General features: G+C 42.8%; 1 protein-coding gene across 1 annotated transcript in view; it reads right to left on the bottom strand.

The window, feature by feature from the left end:
• Positions 1–15,502, bottom strand: part of LOC109631937 (A disintegrin and metalloproteinase with thrombospondin motifs 16) — a 56,798-nt gene extending 41,296 nt beyond the window's left edge. Inside the window, exons 1-4 of the mRNA XM_020091012.2 lie at positions 15,267–15,502; positions 15,067–15,157; positions 11,989–12,347; positions 962–1,406 (exon numbers count right to left, since the gene is read on the bottom strand). Of these exons, the coding sequence (XP_019946571.2) occupies positions 962–1,406; positions 11,989–12,347; positions 15,067–15,157; positions 15,267–15,350 (979 nt within the window). The 5' untranslated portion in view covers positions 15,351–15,502. The remainder of the gene's footprint in view (positions 1–961; positions 1,407–11,988; positions 12,348–15,066; positions 15,158–15,266) is intronic.
• Between the last annotated feature and the right edge of the window lie 2,822 nt (positions 15,503–18,324).

Here is an 18,324-nt window from a genome sequence, read left to right as displayed (position 1 = left end):
ACATTTCCCATAACCTCTCACAGCTTAAGTCACTAACAGTGTACATGTCATCATTTGAGAGTTGAATCGAAACCTTCTTGAGAAGTAAAATTTTGACTTTCTAACTTAAAAAGGTTGCTTCTACTTTTCACTTTTTTTGAATGAAAACAGCCTTGTTGTATTTCTCCCTAACACACACACGGGCTAATAATGTGTCATTTCCTGCAGAAATACAGCCCGTGTCGTAGGTGATTCCTTCACCCATTAGCATTCACGAACATGGGAAAATATTCTCTTGAAGTCTCTGTTCCCATTACACCCAACCAACCACAACCCCCATGAGGCCGACCGCTAAAAGAGTTAACCCGTAAATGTCAACAAACAGAATTACTATCTTGTGTCAATCTTTTTCTTTTCCCTGTGAAACTGTAAACGGAGAGATAATTCCTCAAAATATGCCTTAACCTCTCACTAACTTTTATTATGACACGGTCTTAAATGTGTAATGTGAGAAGTGTGTCTAGGTGGGAACGTTCTTCTTTCAGTGTCAAATGTTAAACCATTTTTATTTGAGTGAATGGAAATAGTGGAAAAAATATTAGATGGCAATTTTCTAACAATTTCAGTTTCATTTAGCGAGTGAAAAACGATATAATGGCAAATGTCTTTTAGATGGAGGAATATATGTGAGGAAGATTAATGTCACTGTAAAATCGAATATCTGGTGAAATATCTAAAAAGTTCAAGCACTGTTCTTTGTCTTTTTACTTTCCATGTCCCGAGGGCTTAGTTTGATTTATAGAGCTCAAAGTGAGAAACTGTTAAATGTGTTTTACAGTACACTGTGTCTCCCTGATCAACATGTGCACGAAGAACAATCACAGGAATCTTTAAAACATCCCAACATGAGGAGGAGGTACATCAGTGTGCACTAACGCTGTACGTTATGTGTGGACCAGAATGAGAAACAGCCCTTACATACATTTCTTCCGTCTCCCACAGAAGTGCTGCCTCTGCTTTTCCCCATGTCTGTAGCCGCTGTCGTGGCGATGGCTGCTGTGGTGAAGGTCACTGCCACGGTCCTCCGCCAGGTCACCCTTGCTACTGTTGTTGTTGTTGTTGCCATGGTGGTAATGGTGGCTGTGCCTTTGCTGCTGGTGCTCTTCATCAACCGTGTTGTAGGTGGCGTCTCTTGTGGATCTTTCTGTGACAAAGTGTCCGTATGACCCACGAGGGGTCGGATCTGTGGACCTCTTCAGAAGGGCCCTCTGCGGCTGAGCTCTCCGCTCTGTCTGGAGGTCCCTCTGGCTCCTGTAGAGGATGTGCGGCTGGTGACTGGAGGGTGCTGTAAAGTTCTCTCTCTGGGCGAGGCTGAGGGACACGGGTCTCAGGAAGTAGTCTGCATCCTGCGTTCTGATCAAACCTGACTAGAGGCAAAACAGAGAGTTTATTAGTCTTTGCATTAGTGCCTATTATACCTATTTAGCCTGTTTCTGCACAACCCATATATTGGACTTTATTTTTACACATCCTTGCTTCACCTTCAAGTAGCTAAACGGGTGTCAAAAATTCTTAAAAGTGACTTATAGAGTATAAATTACAGCCCTTTAATGTCCTTAAGGGCTGCAGCAATATATAACCAATGAACAAAACCTTCTCCAGCTATTTCTTTAGCTCCCCAATCTGTCTCTGTCAGCAATTAGTCAAGATTTGACTGCTGGGTCACTCTGAACCTGACCCTCTAAAGCCTCTGGCCGTGTTTCTTCATGTTCAACATCTGTTTTGCTGTTCAGTGTCAGAAGTTATCTGAGCGAAATCTAAATAAGGACTGGTCAGACAGAAAGAGTTTCAAACAAAAAAAGGGGGCAGAGTGTGGATGAAAAGAGGAGGCATCTCTCATATACAATATACACTGGAGGTTCTCAAGGTTTAGGCATTACACACTTTATATTAGAAATCTAACAAAGAAAATAGCTCGACAAAGGTTATCTCATATAACATTTAACAAACGCTTTCTAAAAATATCTTCTTCGATGTTATAAATGTTTCTAACTCTTTAAAACTGCTGCCACTTAGAGTACCAGTTCCTTGTGTTTTTGATATAAGTGGATAAGTTATGGGAAAACCTATTATAAATCCCTAAAGAGCTGGCCGACGAAAAAATTCTTCATTTGACCCTATTCTCTCTATCTCAGCCTTGGTCTCTATGGGAGAGAGACAGAGATGTTTTCAGCTTTCATATTCCACTTTCAATAAACTTCTATCAACACAGCCGACTCAGACACTGGGAGATTATTTTCTCTTGCTCTCTGCCTCTCTTTGTCTCGCTCCGTCTCTCCAAACACACACCACATCTGTGTTGACAGTCAACTGGCACGTAGCATTTGGACCGTAAACCGCGCCTGCCAGCAATATGTGTTTAATTGACTACAGTCGGCTTTGGTTTTTTCAGCGTGAGTGGGAGATCCTTCATCGCAGAGGCCTGATACAGTGGCAGCAGTGCAGAGTGTGTCCTGTTGAGTGTATTTGTGACATTCCCAGGAGAGCAAAAGTTTATGTGTGTGTGTGACAACAAAGGGTGAGAGACAGTTTGAAAGACAGATTTTATACACATGTGATCACAATGTACATGTCTTTGTGTCTATCTATAATGATTCTCAGCACAAGTGGACCTCATTTCATAATCACAGTTTTGCGAGTGCGTACAGGAAACTGCAAATGTGTATTTTGACTGTGTGTATGTGTTATTAGATTTGTAAACATGTAAAATGTGTTTGCAAGTGTATTGAGATTTGTACATGTGCAAATCTGCAAATACATTCATAGATCTGTGAATGTGTTCATAAATCATGAATACTTGTGGCTGAAAAGGCTTTTAATCCAAGAGCTGGAAATTCAGACAAGTCATCAATTACAACTCAGATGGGCCTTGCAATTGGATGTCGTTTTACCCAAGATTCTTGCTACACTACAAGGCGTGAGGGGATTTGTGGAGTTATAGAGCCACTAAAACTGAGAAGTTTGGAAACACTACTGGCCCCGTTTTAGTTTGAAAACTCCGGGGGGGCATTCAAGTCTTGCTGAGCAGAAACGAAGATGTCTGGAAACAAAAATGCAGAGAATCACAACTGCTTGCTGATTGGGTCTTTTCAGTCACAAGGTAGCGTTCTCCGATTCGTCAGGTTCCTAGGACATGACCCTCCAACTGCTTATACGTGTAAGAGACAAGGTGGTATTCGAGCAATCTAGGTACACTGGCATGCAAATGTATGAGTGGTCACATGACATGCATTTTCAGGCTTGGTAGTATGGACGGGGACAAAAACATGGACAGACATTGTTTTACTTTGAAGATGCCGTTCTCAAACAAAAACATATTAGTATGGATGGTACCTGAAAGTGCTTAACCATTGCTGGGCATACTGGTTCAATGACACAGTCCATGGGTAAATTTTACTTAGTTATTCACTCTGGAGCAGCTACCTGCTAAGTTGCATCAACGAAAACAGAGAACTAAGAGATTTAAGTTAACATGCATACATCTATACGACTGTCACAGCAGCCCATGGCTCATGCTCGCTTAAATAGGTCTGTTAAGTTTTATGCCCCTGCCACAAGCCTGTGTGGAGCAGTCACTGTGTACAGGTGGCTCTGCGTCAGATAATGATCATGTGTTTGACAGACCACAAAAACAGCGACGCAAGAAATATATTCGGAGACATATTTACGGCCGGAAACAAACTTCTTGGCCCAGTACTTATAGAGATGATTATGATCTTTTCAGCCCTTTAAAAACAACAAAAAACAATGCATACTTTATGATGAAGTCCTCAGTGTTCATGTTTTGCTACATCAGCAGCTTACCAGCTCTGTCATTTCTGTTTTATGTGTTAAAATGTTCATGAAAGCTATGGAGGTGCTTGTCCTGCAGGATTCCAGACATGTTGCATGTAATTTTGACTACTGACTTTATTGCAACACAGCAGTTTGTTTTGAGGAATGAGCACGAGGGGAGGGGCGGGGGGGGTGGCGGTCAATTATTGGGAAAAGGAGAAAGAGAGAAAAGAGAGCTAGATGCTTACTAAGACATTACCACCTTCCACTTGCAGCCTGCCTGCCAATGGTCAAGAAATATACAATTGTTCGTGCCAGGAACCCCAGCCAGGATCGTTGGTTACAATCACATGTGACAACCGATGCGTGATCCCGTCATGTGCATGGCACCCGCCCCGGGCCGTGGCGTAATCACAGGCGATTGTCATAATTCGGCTCCAAGTCACGGTGAGGCCCTCTGACCTGAACTGTGCTGCTGTCAACCTTCAAAACTTCACATGTTAAGCACTTATTCTTTCTGGGTGGGTGGCTGGAGGCAAAGGGGCGAGCTACAGAGAAGCAGCTCACGTGACGGTTAAAAAATAAAAAGCTCTGCAAAAGAGTTTGGAGGAGGGGAATGAAATGAAATGTCTGTTTTTGTTGTTGTTTTTTTTTTTTATCGTAAGGGGTTATTTCTGGTCAGCTCCTTTTAAATGGAAGTAAAATGAGATGGGATAGATAAAAAAGGAGGAAATGAATGATGGGAAAAGACAACCACAGGTCTTACAGCTGTAGCCTTTAGACCGGGCTGTTTTGTTAGGAGCTGTTACAGAAACTGTCATGGTTTGACATATTTTAAAAAAGTAGTCTTGAGTTGACAGGGTGATCTGGCCGACATTCAGACCTAAAAAGAGTGGAGATATGAATGTGGCTGTATTATTTCAATTAGTTGCAGTATAAGCCTATTTTCTGCCAACTCCCTCTAACTCATGTAGTGAAACATTAGCTGTCACTGTATTGTCAGCAGCATGCAGGTACAGCAAGAGTGCACCGATGCAAAAGAGGAAGAAAGTAGAATCATGCAGAAGTGGTATTTGAAAATTGGTGAAACCTAAGCAAACATCTTATTCACAACTCCACTTGAGGCACGTCAACGAGCATGAACGTCATGAGAGGCTGCATTTCATGGTGACAGCGTTTTCTCTGTGACATCTGTCAGCACCACATGCAGACAGCAAGACACAGTGTATGGTTTCTATAGACTGGTCTGTGTTTCCAGCGTTGGTGCTGAGGTTTGGGGGGTTTATGTTGTCATCACATTGGTGCAAAAGAGCTACATTGGTCCTATTCTCATGTGTGTCAAAAAGAGCAGTGTGGCATATGAGACAGTTCATTCCACGGGTTCCATTGGATGGAGATAAATACAAATAAAAACCCCTGCCAGGGAGATTGTGTTGTCAGCCCTTGTCTGTTACAAGGCGGAATGGTGGCGGTTGGTTGAAGGATGTGGTTTGGGTCAGGGAAGAACCCATTCAATTCTGGTGTGGATCTGGAACACAGGGCACACTCCCCTTCACATTGTGAGGCACTTTTTGACATCTTCATTGATTTCCCAGGGAATAATTTATGGATCTTGGCATATTTAGGGGACTGATATTCATGGGTGTGTAAAATGTGGAGCAGCTTGATTGAATTTGAAGGAGCTGTTGGGCCTTGGCAGAGGTATGCGCTCCATTCTAGTTGTAGCATTAACTCTGTCTATTATGTCTGTATGTTTTTTGACATATGATAAAGACGATCAATCAGATGATGATTAGATATATTTGCATTGGTCTAAATACTTCTGAAACATGTTTGTGTGTAGTATGTGACAAGCTTCTACTTGTAGACAGAGCCACTGACCATGTGTAAAAGTATGACAATGAAGTCAAAGTATTTCTGCCTTCAACAAAGCAACACGCATCCTCCTCCTCAGCATAACGACAAGCAAATCCTCACAGATAATCCAACAGATGGTCTGCAAACTCTGCACAGCCTCAGAACAAAACAACATGTATCGCTACTTTCTTCAAATGTGTGTATGCATGCGAGCCACTATGTTCAGAGATTAGGTCACACGAGTGCCTTTCCTAAATAGCCAAAGTCATCAGATTACACACTGCGCTCTACGAGGTGCAAATAGCAGTCATAAAATGCTGAAACACTACTTGGGAGGGCGCAAACAGCTGGAGTCTCTGGAGTCAGACGCATCCAGACAAGCAGCGACAGGAATTGGATGAGGGGTTATGCTGGTGGTGGAGGGGGGTGTCTGGAAAAAATGGTAGGAAAACGGAACTGGGGGGGGCGGCAGCATTCAGTGCATTACAAGGTGCACCTGACTGTGCTCAGTATATGGTTCGCTCGTTCTTTCTTGCACAGCTCTGTTTTTTAACTGGCTTTTCCTGGTGAGACCCTAAAGCATGCATTTACATTCAGACCAAGCATATGCAAAATAATGTTTAGTTCAAAAGTTTAGAAAGTTCAATACAGTAGAACAATAATCAAGTTTACCTAATAATCACTAATTGTATGTATTGTAACCAAACACAGCAACACAAATCTAAAATTGAAATAAAATCTCTTCTTCAATAGAACCATTAAATAGCTTGAAAGCTTCAAACAATCCTTCTCTCAACAGACCGAAGTGCAACAATAATTCTTTCTTGTCTCTGGTCCATGCAAACTGGTTCCATGGCGGCTAAATTTCTAGCAGCTGAAGGCAGCAGGGATTCAAACTTTGGCTCAGTGTTGACAGTGCTTATTGGAAAAAATAGGATCAACACTCTGACACCACACTTCAGCACCAGACACCATTTTTTTCATCAATTAGCAATTTCACTTCAGGCTGCACCTTAGTCATCTGTTGGCCCGGCTTCCACAACACGTTCCACAAACTGGAGGTTTATCAATTTGGAAACTGCAAACCGACCTAACTCCAGTCTCTGAGACACGTGTCCATGACTCAATACCTAATCTGCTTCTTATAACCCAGGAAAACATGAGTGATGTTAGCGAACAATAAAACCAGTTACAATCCTTTAAGATCATCGAGCCGAGAATTGATTACGACAACCTGCCAAGACCACACTGCATGCTTTTCAAAGCTTTGTCACATCAAGAGCCCATCGCTCATATATCCTTGGAAATCCCAGAGGTGGGACGAGTCTGCTGCATTCTATTATTACTACTACTACAATGAGCCCCAGGGGCAACACACCCGTCCTTTTACAAGAGGAAAACACATGACCTCCAAGTGATTTGTGGTGGGAGGAGATTTAACATTTCCCTTTGGTACAAAGGAAGGTGTGCATTAGCAGTCTGGGTAAAATTAGATTAGACAAACAGATAGAGATGCATGTGAAGAGCAGGGATAATGGTGCGTGTTACGAGGTGAAAAAGAGCCAGGAACAGAGCTAGAACTGTCCCAGGTTAATGATTACTAGTTTACAAAGTGACTGATGGTTATGTCATTACGGAGGCACAGTTCATTAAACTGAATGGAAAAATGTCTTATATGTGGAACAAGCATTGGATGCTGTGCCACCATTTGCCTAAACCATGTATATAAGGTTATATTTCATCAATGCAAGCATGTAACGCAAATGTCCAAATCAGTTGCTGTGGACATCTTTCTCCAGAGTTTTTCCAAACAGCCCCAAAGTTTAAACTCAACAAATGCAAAATTAAAAAAAAAAAACTTCTGGTGATAAAGGCAGATGCCAGTGCCAATATGCTGTAAACAATAATGCTGGGTGCGCAGTGGAGTCAATTCTGTAAATCCTGCCTGCTGCATTCTCAATTTCAAACTCCGAAGAAAGTTCAGACCCCATTGGGCGGACATTTCCTGGAGTTCATGTCTGAGACTAATGGGAGACTAATGTCTGCAAGTATTTAATCACTCCAAAGCATCGGAAAAATTGAAATGTTGACACAATGACTAAATGAGAAGTTGAAGGATCAGATCATCAGATTGTATCCTCTGGGGATTATGAATATCTGTACAAAATTGTGTGCTAGACCAACATGGCCATTCTTTTGCCAGCATGACTAAAAATTCAGGCAAAAAAAGATTCATGGTATCAGAGTTACACAAAGCCTGCATGTCACTCCACTCAATCCTCTACTCCCTCACCCCCATAAAAGACTGACTTAAGCAGATTAAGCTGCAGCATAAAGTCGACACAGAAGAGAACCTGTTTTATGATCGCCCCCCTTTCACATGTGCGTATGTGCGCTGTGCACAGTCTCAAACCATTTGGCAGGTGAATAGTGCAGCCAGTGGGACTGGCCTGTTTCTTTCATTTTTATGGTTGAACTCCCCACTGTCATCAAAGCCTGGCTAACCACTATATGGGCTGCCAGAAGTGGGGAGTTGAAAAGGCAACTTATACACATGGCTTTACAACGTAACACTCTTCCCAAGGGGGGTTTCATCACTTCTAAATGCCACGGAGGAAACAACGACCCTTATTGCTTTTTATCTCTTATCTCTCATCTCACTCTGATCTTTCTTCATCATTCTCTCTACATCCATCATTAAGCCGGATGAGATACCAACATTCAGACTGTGTGAGTCGTCCTAAATGCAGATGAATAACACTGACTCCTTAAAAACACAGATGCCTTATCGTGCAAAATGTATCAAGCAATAACAACATAAATAAAGTGAGTTGTATCGTGCTGCAGTTGGAGACCAGGTGCTCTTACTGATACAGATATTGATCCGAGGTCCTCTGGTCAATATTTACCTGTTGGGGGCCAAATAGGAACCTGACCAAAGTGCAAACTCTTTGTGAGGTTTTAAGTTGTCCAGCGAACTTTGACCCATCATAGGCAAAAAAAACTAAACATCTGAAGCACAGGAGTGCATGTATGCATGTGCACATTGCACACAGTTAAGCCTTCGGAATCTGAGCCAGTTCTTCCTACTTTTGGTCTGCCTGGCTGCCTTGTGTGATAATGCTTGTACACCCCCAACCCTGTAATGCACAATAAAGTTATATCCTTTTTTTTTTTCAGGCCAGGTCAGCCAGAATATGTATACTGTAGTGATTTCAAATGAATATTTAAAGAGTTATATCACCATAAAGACAAATAAAAAGAAACAGAAATTGAATTTCCCAGAAATGTGCTCAAATAACACAGAAAACAATAATGAACAAGATTTGTGGCTTTTGAACATTTCCCCCCCCAAGTTTGGGTAATCAGGAGGAAAAATGAACATTCTAACCAACACAAATCCAAAACTTTTTTCAAGAAATGTCACACGTTTTTTAGTCACAGCATGCTGTTGTGCACATGTACACTGCAACTACCAATACTACCACCACTACTTCAACTACTAATCTATAGGTGCCAATCTCATGTTATTCAATTGCACTACGTGTTTGAGATCAGAGCTACACACATGCCCAGAGAGAAACACAACCTCTAAACAAACAAATACACAACAGACAGAAAAGGAAACCCATCTCAAACGTGCACTGGGCTCAGCACCGCAAGATCAATTGAAATATCACACTACCAACACAAACAAATACTCACAACACTACCAAATACTCATAACACAACCGTATCCCCACTACACAATATATACTCAAAACACACACAATAAAATACTCAACACAAACAAATCCTCACAACCTGTCCAATCCCCCACAACTCAAATACTTTTATTAAGTGTATATTTTCTCATATTACTTGAACTGGCAGGTTAAAGTGTCACCGCCATGATCATCAGTTTGTAGTGTCCCCTAAAAACACGTCCATTGTGTTTGGTTGTGTTGACAGTTTGCGGTGTGTTTTCTTTTCTTTTTCTTTGCTGTGCATGCGTTGTTAAATTGATGATGTTTCCTCCATTTACATGTGTTAAGTTTATTTGTACGAGTTTTCTTAAATAGTAGTCCATGGAGCCATCAGGACCACTGTGAATTTTACTTTTCTAATCAATATAACTTTTTTATATGCATATAGGAAGGAAGGAAAGTCATTTGGTCCATATGCAAAATTTTTTGAAAAAACGATTGAGCCAGGAGTCTAGAGACCTTTCTCTGCTGATAAAACATTGCACTTCCCCTAATTCACATCAGAAAATTGTCAAATTCCCATTGATTCACTGACACAGTCCATTTTTGCCATCCTCATTCGTGAGAACCACGTTTACAGTCTCTACAACCCTGGACCTTTTGGCTGGATCTTTTATTGGGATCTGGTCTGAAAATGCAGACACACACACACACAAACATGCACGCACACACACACACAGAGGAGAATCATCCCTGGAGATGTGCCATTTTCCGTCTGTTGTTTCAGAGGGCAATTCTCAGACACAGCAGTGGTCCTCCACAACAAAAATATAAACAGCAAACCAACACGGTCAGGCCTGGAATTTATTGTAATTAAAGACACCGAAATAAAATAAAAAAACAAGTTAAAATGAAATGTGGTCATGCTGGTTTTTCAAAGCATTTGTTTGTGTAAAACAGTGAAAAGACACAATGAATTTCAATGACTGATTTAAGGTTAAGGTTTACATTTGAAGTTATGCTGTAACAAGGTCCTTTAGATGCAAAGCCACCACAAGTTCCCTCCGTCAACCTGGGAACGTCAAGACTGCTGCAATTCTTTTTAAATTAATATGTGAGTTCAAGACTAAGAGCATAAGTGTGTATTCACAAAGGCCTTTGTTCTCTCGTCCAGACTGCTCAGAGGGTGAGTACAACACTTGAGCTCTTAGAGTGGAGCTGCCTCTCTTAGACTTCATGTCATTCTTACAGTAATGTTTCCTTTATGTTCACACAGCAACAGGAGGACCACCAAGGCAAGGACTGAAACTGGGCCAAATTTCTCGACAGAACACAAACAAACCCCAGTGTAATAATAAGAAATTGTACATTTCAGCAATGTTATCCTTCATATTGAAATTTCAGTTTTTACCCAGGACAAATGGAATGTAATGTATGAAAAGAGATGGAGAGGAAACTAAAATGACCCCAAACCCCTCAGTCCATTCTAACACAAATACAAGCTGCACTGCTGCGAATAACTGATCATTTTGATGCAAAAATAAATCTGCAACTATTGAATGAGATATTATTTATTGTGTGCATGACCTATATTTCCAACTTAGCTTTCTATCCATGCACATGTTCACACCCCACCTCTGTCCTTTAAAACCATTTTGTTCAATTAGGTTTTCTGTATTTCACAGTTCGCTGTTTATGCCAGCTGCGTTTAGCAAAGATTATTGCTTTTGATTTGTGAGCCTACTAAAATTCAAATGTGAACTTTTTTTAATCTGTGAACTGTACTTAATGTTTTGGCCAATGAGGACAGGAAAACCACAAACACATTGTTTTGGCATATTTGTCATGAAGGGCTTTCCTGGCTCACAGAGCAAACATTCTGTGGTGTTTGCAGACTTGACTTTTCCACATCCATTAGTTATTCATTAGCTGATTTGGGCAAAAGTGCAATATACATAGAAAGAGCACGGTCTAATGATGCAGGGCAGACAGGGACTGAAGGAGGAAACTTCTGAGCATAACTTGCCAACTTAGCCAGTGGCCTTTTAAGTCAACTTAAGTCAAGTGCGCAGCCTCACAATAGCACACTGAAAGAACTGCTTGATGGCTGAGTATGTGTTGAGGAAAAGAAAAACAGTGTTCGAACAATGAAAAAAATTTGTTTCAATTCAGATTTACTGGCTGACTGTAATCTGATGGTCTCCTTTCATTCGTCTATTCCCTCTCACTCGTTCCTTTATCTCCTTGTCTGATTGAAATCTGATGTTTAATATCTTCCTTGCACAAAATTACAGAACATTTATTTATTCAGTCATGTACTTCCACATAGTCTCTTCTCTAATTCAGTGTTTTATAAACTCTTGGTTTCTGAATGACAAGAACACTGTAATTCTGTGTTTATATTAATGGGATCCCAGGATGAGCCCAGCCCCACAGTTTTCTCTTGTTCAGTAAGTGCAATCACTGCATTTGCTCAGTAAATCAATCTAAATGCTGCCAAAACTACACTGAAATAACAATGTAACACAAACAGACTTTCAAACTGATTGTCCTGATGCAAACACGCATGCCACTCCAGTTCCAGCTCATCCACTCCCTCTTGCAACTCGACTCCGTTCACGTTCACACTCACCATCCCCATGCATGTGGACAGTGCCACAGAGGAGTTGACCCTCGACCTCAGCGACCCCTGGTAAAAGCAGAGGTCGTCCTGGTGATGGGCCCTCAGGCTCTTTGTGCCGTTCTTTCCCAGGACCTGGATGGTGAAGCCAGGTGCGATCAGGCTCTCAGAGGCCTCCTTCAGCTCCATGTGGAAGTCCTGCCCCAAGCCGCTCAGCTGGAAGTGGACCGTTTCACTGCCGCCACCGGTGTTTGACGAGGCCACATCTGGGGTGAGGGATCTGCGTCGCCTTCTGCGCTGGTGATGGGCAACTTCGTGGGAGATGTAAACACCGTGGTGGCTGACCTCGTATGGAGATACGATCTCATATTCTGGGGAGACAGGGAGAGAAAGGCAGGAGAGAGAAGATGTAAAGCTAGAAGATTATGATCAATAAAAAGAATTCAATTTAAGGAACAATCCTTTGAAATAAAGAGTTTTCATAGGATCCAACAGTGCGTGATACTGCTGAGAGAAATCAATGGTACAGAAATTGACTATATGCTGTGTATGCAACTTGGCAAAAATAAAGCCCATTGTTTTGTGTTCACTACTAATTTGAAATACCAACATCATTTACTCTGATATACCTCTTCCTGAGTCTACCTTGGCTGCATCATGCACTGGTGAAAAACTACAACCCATTGCCTCCCTTTGTAAATTCACCTTGACCTGCCTCATATACTTTTGCTGGCAGAGTCAAGAAAGAGTTACAAGAAAAGGAAGGGTTCTAGACAATTCCAATGCAGGCCGTTCGGCGGAGAGTGAATCATGTTTGACCTTAGTGTTTTACTGCAGTTTTTTTTACTACTGCTCAGGCTGGATAACTGCAGGTCATAAAGAGAACTGGTGGCAGGTCACAGGCCCGGCCTCTTGTGCCGCTTAAACGTCTACTTGTGCCGTGGCCACAGAAACTAACTTGCTTTTCTCCAAAACATCAAATCAAAAGACTTTGTGAGCTGCGCCAAATTGGTTTTCCAGAGGAAATCGTGACAGTAGACGTTGCTCCTGTCCATCTTGTGAGCAAGACCTGACCTACTAAAGGAAGACATGCTGTGTCAGGGATGAAGCGTGTAATTGTCTTTAAGGCTGCTGCAGGGTTTTGGAGATAATGCCTCTTGCCAGCAAGTGAAACTTATTCAATGCCACAAAATGTGTTAAAACTGAGAATGATGCTCAGAAATTCATTGTAATATACTGCTACTGTGGTGGGTTCTCAGCAGTAGAAAGTCCCTGATACTCTGAGCCATCACACACCTTGCAAGTATATGCTCCAGATATACTTTTGGTCTATGAGTAACCAGTAAGCAAACAACCAAAACAACGTCATTAATTGATTATTGCGACAGCGTTATGATAGCCTCACGTGTTCCTGCTGGCCATATGGGAAAATGATACACAGGCATTTTATAAGCTAAAAGTGCACAGAAATAACAGCAACCTCAGACTTACAGTCAACAAGAGTCAGAGTGAGTTACTGTACAGTATGACCTGCTTTAGCAAGTCTGAAATAATGAGTAAATATAGCACGGAGACAGACATGTTGTGGCAGTCAGTAGGAGAAACACGCAGGGGGTGGACAGACAGTGTGTCATCACTGGCTGTGAGAATGCCTGAGGTTTGAACTTGGCTATTTGGTGCAGTTTGGACAGGCTATGACTTAGAGTCCTACGCACAATATGACATATGATTAGGATGCGTTTATTTAAAGCATGCGCATTGAGAAGAGTGGATGAGTGGTCAGAGCAGGAAGCAGACCTGCAGATCTACCCACTGAGCTACGCTACTGCAGAGAGCAAACACATCACGTCTCCGGTCTTTTCTGTGCAGGCACCAGGGTACTTAGGGCAAAAGCAGAAAATGGTCTTCTCTCTCCATCTCTGCTGCTTTGTCCATCCCCCAACTCGCCCCAACACAAACACTCGCTCACACACTCACACACATTTACACCTACTCAACTGTGTTTGTGCCGCCCTAACTCAAAAACCAGCTGCAGTGACCCATGTCTGACAGTGTACAAACAAAAGAGTCTGCAGGAACAGAGTGCAAGCATGCGTGCGCACACACACACACACACACACACACACACACACAAACAGGCTTGTCTGCTGGACTGTGACAATATCCTGCAGTGGTTAGTTTGTTGGTTTAGTAGCTCCTGAATGCCATTAGTCCTGATAGACTCTCTAACCACTGGGCACCTTGGCTTCGTCTTTGCAAAAGACCGAGCATGTGAACTCTTTCCTCATCCACTTGCATGAATGTTAAACACACATGCTGAGCAGTGAAGTTGTTAAAGCGACTGACTGCGAGATGATCTGAAACAGAAATGAGGGTTTCCCCTCTCTCTCATGTTTTAGATCATCTCCACATGTGCCCATGCAGTGAATGGAGTTTTTATATTTGTTTGTGTGTCTGCTATTCGTGGTAACTAAAAAAAGAACATAAAACCAAAAACAAACAAACAACAGAAACCAAAAGATCGCAAAATGCCAACGCAGTTGCTGACTCCGCACACCACATGGGGTTAGATCCACAAAACGAACAACAGATGAAAGTCTCACTTCCTGCTCGCACTAATGAAGTGAATAAGGAGCTAAATTAAACCTCAATGCATCTTTTTTTTTTAAGTTTATCTTCCCAGTGGCATATTACAATTTAAGTGCACAAACATGAGGGAGCCATTTACAAATTTTAACACTTTTCTTTTAACTGCCTCCACAAATTAAACTGAATTTCATTAAGAGGAATCATCTATTTAAAAATGTTTACTAGTTAATTCCTCATTTCTCTCCAGCCTGCAGCTCATCTGGTGCAGCACACAGTGATGGCTCTGTGTCAGGGTGCAGGTCGCCCCCTAGCGGTGAAGAGAGGCCAAACACAGCGGCGCAGGTGAGCGCGGTCTGATGCTGCTGACGCTTTGAGGGATGTGAATGACTTTACTGTTGTTTTTAAACCGTGTTCGCCAACATACTGCACTCTCACATAAACAGGCTGCAATCACAAGCTTAGAATCACTATGTTTCATGCACCACTTCACACATCTCCTACCTGTATTTTCAGGTAAATTGAGAAATCGGAGTAGAGCCGATGCTTCCCTCTCGGATTCTGCACCGTCAGCACCATTACTCCAAGTCAAGCTCTGCAAGAGAAGGGAGGACTGAGTAAATGATCACGAGAAAATAGCCCTCACTTTGTCATATGAAGTTTTTGAGCTCTGCGTGCATGTGCAAGAACAAAATCTGACTTACTCTGCCCAGGGTGGAAAAACAAAAGAGATGGAAGAAGAGCACAGTCCAGTTGTTCCACGCTGCGCAAATCCGAAAGAAAGTCATGTCTGTGGATCACCCACAGCCCCAAAGACACTGGACCCTGTGCCACACGGTCACTTTCCTCATAAACCAGTGCACCACCAGCACAACCAGCACCCGGAGCAGGAGCAGCAGGAGCAGGAGCAGGAGCAGCAGGAGCAGCAGGAGCAAGAGCAGGAGCAGGAGCAGGAGCAGCACTTCTGCAGGAGTTGTAATGAATGAAGCATCAACGACTTTCAGACGCACGCTTTTTTAGTTGTTTAGTCTCCATTCATTTCATCATGCGTAAAATCCCTGAGCAGCAAAGCGCATGAACTCAACTCCTCTCTCCCGGCAAGTCATTTTTTTTAATTCCACTAACGTCCCCCTCTCTCTCTCTCTCTCTCTCCCTGTCTCACACGCGCTCCCTCTCTCTCTCTCTCTCCCTCTCTGTCTCACACGCGCTCCCTCTCTCTCTCTACCCGTTGACCCCCGCGGACCATTTTGACTCCCACTGAAATCATGTGATTGTCTTAAATAGGGCTGCCTCTAGGCTTGGCAATAGCAGACTCTCTCTATGAAGACTGAGTCATATAGTCCGAGTCCGAGTCGGAGCACTGACTGAACACAAGGCTGCTGGGGACTCTCTCTCCCTCGCCCTCTCTCTCTCTCTCTGTGTGTGTCAGAGTGTGTGTGTGTGTGTGTTTTTTGAGGTGTGGGTGTTAAGAACAGCCTCTCCAGCCAATCAAATTTGACACCTGTGCAGTGAGACAGGGTTCAGAACATTTAGGTGACAAATTGCATCTCTTAATATGACCTGCAATAGCAAATGGTTGTGTTGGTTCCACCTCAGCTCATTTGATGCCCAGGCATGAAAATTGTTTTTTTTGTGAATTTCAGTAGTCTAGGCTCCGTAACCCAAACTCGATCTGCAGATTACACCCTGCAGCAGGTAATCAGTAATTTATGATGGATTACAGTCTGAAATGTAACCCCCGACCTCTGTTTAATCCGCTCGTCATTCTCCCATCTCCCCCTGTATTCCGCAGCTGCACTGATAGGCAGCCGGCCAACATTTTCCAACTCCCCACAATCATTCATGGAAGTGCTTATACACGAGTGTGGGAGCCAAAAGAACTGGGAGCGCTTGTTTCATATTCTGGAGCATTTCATCCTCCCCAAAAGAAAACCAGATGAGCTTTTCTGCTGTGTGGCAGGAGAAATAAATGTGTGACAGTTTACGGTGTGATCTTTTTTATTTTGGCTCCTGGTCAGAATATCTGGATGAGAGTAAAGGGAATCAGAGGTGATTGTAAATATGATGGTGCATGAAGTTCCACCTAGTTGTAAGATCTGTTCCATAAGTTTCAGCCTGCATCTATTGCTGCAATATTTTCTTTAATTTCTGGGGCCTTGGAGTCATTTGTCATTTTACAAATAACTGAATTGTTTGCTAGCCAGCTGAGCAGATTGTCATGCAGTCCCAGAATGTGTAAAGAAAACTCTGGTGTTGTGTTTCAGCATTTCAGAAAGAGCAATGAGAGACGGCCTCTATGACAAATTACACTGAGCAGCGGATGCTTGAGGGGACATCTCTGCTCTCTGGGACACTCTGAGAGGTTTGTTCCTCACAAACTGTTCGATGCATCTGCCAAACAGCCTGTGTCATGTTAGTTCAGCAACAGGGTCCAGCATTAAAAGATTTATCTGTAAGAGGAGGGAATAAATGAGACAATGCGGTGATATCAAAACCAAATGACCGACTTTCCCCCTGGATGCAGCTTCCCACAGACGAGAACTCCCACCACATGTTTGGAGGCTCAGGTAATCTTTACAGTGTCAGCTGCTGCTGGAGTTAAATCACCCCCTCCTCCTTTAGGCAACCCCCTATCCCACCCCCCACATGTGTGCACACGGTGCAATCCAATACCCACTCTGCACCATGTGAATGTATGGGAAAAATGCTTGTCGCTTATTTACTCATTAGTCGTATCTCTATATATATTTGTTCTGCAAACACACACAGCTGATTGGGAGTCTGCCAGATGTTTGAGCTGTGAAACAGTCAGTGTTGTGATGTACAGTCTTCTGCTGCTTCATTTTTTGTCCCGTGGGGGTCGAGCATGTGGAGCTAGAGTGGCAGACTGCAGAAATACAGAGAGGACGCTGCATTGTTTGAAGGTGTTGAGCATAGGGAACCCCCCCCGAGTCCAAGCTGAGCTGAGCTGCCGTGAGTGATCTGACCTGTGACCCTCTGAGCTGCTGTAGCCGTGCCCCTCAGTCTGACTGCCTGTCTGTCTGACCGCATGTTTGTCTGCCCGCTACGTCTCTCCTCCAGCTCGACTCTCTGCTCGATCACCTGTCTTCAATATCATCTCGGGATGCACAAAGCCAAAAGAGCAGCACATTCCTTCACATGTATTTCCACACACACTAGGCGTGTCGTCTCACACACACAGGGCTTCAGTTTATTTTGGACACATTCATACAATTTTGCTGCTTAATACAGAACAAGATTTTCACACAGACACTCACACACACACACACACACACACACACACACACACACACACACACACACACACACACACACACACTGGAGACTGCTTTCTTATCAGGAGTTGGATGAGAAGATTGATACCACTGACAGGTCTTTGCCCTAAAGTATGAAGCTGTCACTGAAGTCACAAATTATTACCTCCACTAAGGAGGTTGCGTTTTTTGCCCTGTCTGTTGTTTGTCAGCAGTGGTAAAAACTACTAAACTGAAAATTGGACATAAGTCAAGAAAGAATCCATTGAATTTTGGCATGGATCTGAATTAAGGGATAGGTCCATATTTTCTTTTATCTCTTTCTTTGAAATTGTAAGAGGAGAAAAAAAATCAGGTATATTAAGGAGATGGATGTTCTCTGAGCCAATCGGCTATTGTCTTGGGATGAATTAGCCTCTGGCCAAAATTTTGGGGCTTCCATTGTAGACGACAGATATAAAGGCCAAGACTCTGGCTTCTGTTTACT

This window comes from Paralichthys olivaceus, chromosome 13, assembly GCF_024713975.1.
Source record: "Paralichthys olivaceus isolate ysfri-2021 chromosome 13, ASM2471397v2, whole genome shotgun sequence".
NCBI classification, from domain to species: Eukaryota; Metazoa; Chordata; class Actinopteri; order Pleuronectiformes; family Paralichthyidae; genus Paralichthys; species Paralichthys olivaceus.
The sequence above is the reverse complement of the archived record's forward strand: the minus strand, read 5'-3'. Positions and strand labels throughout refer to the sequence as shown.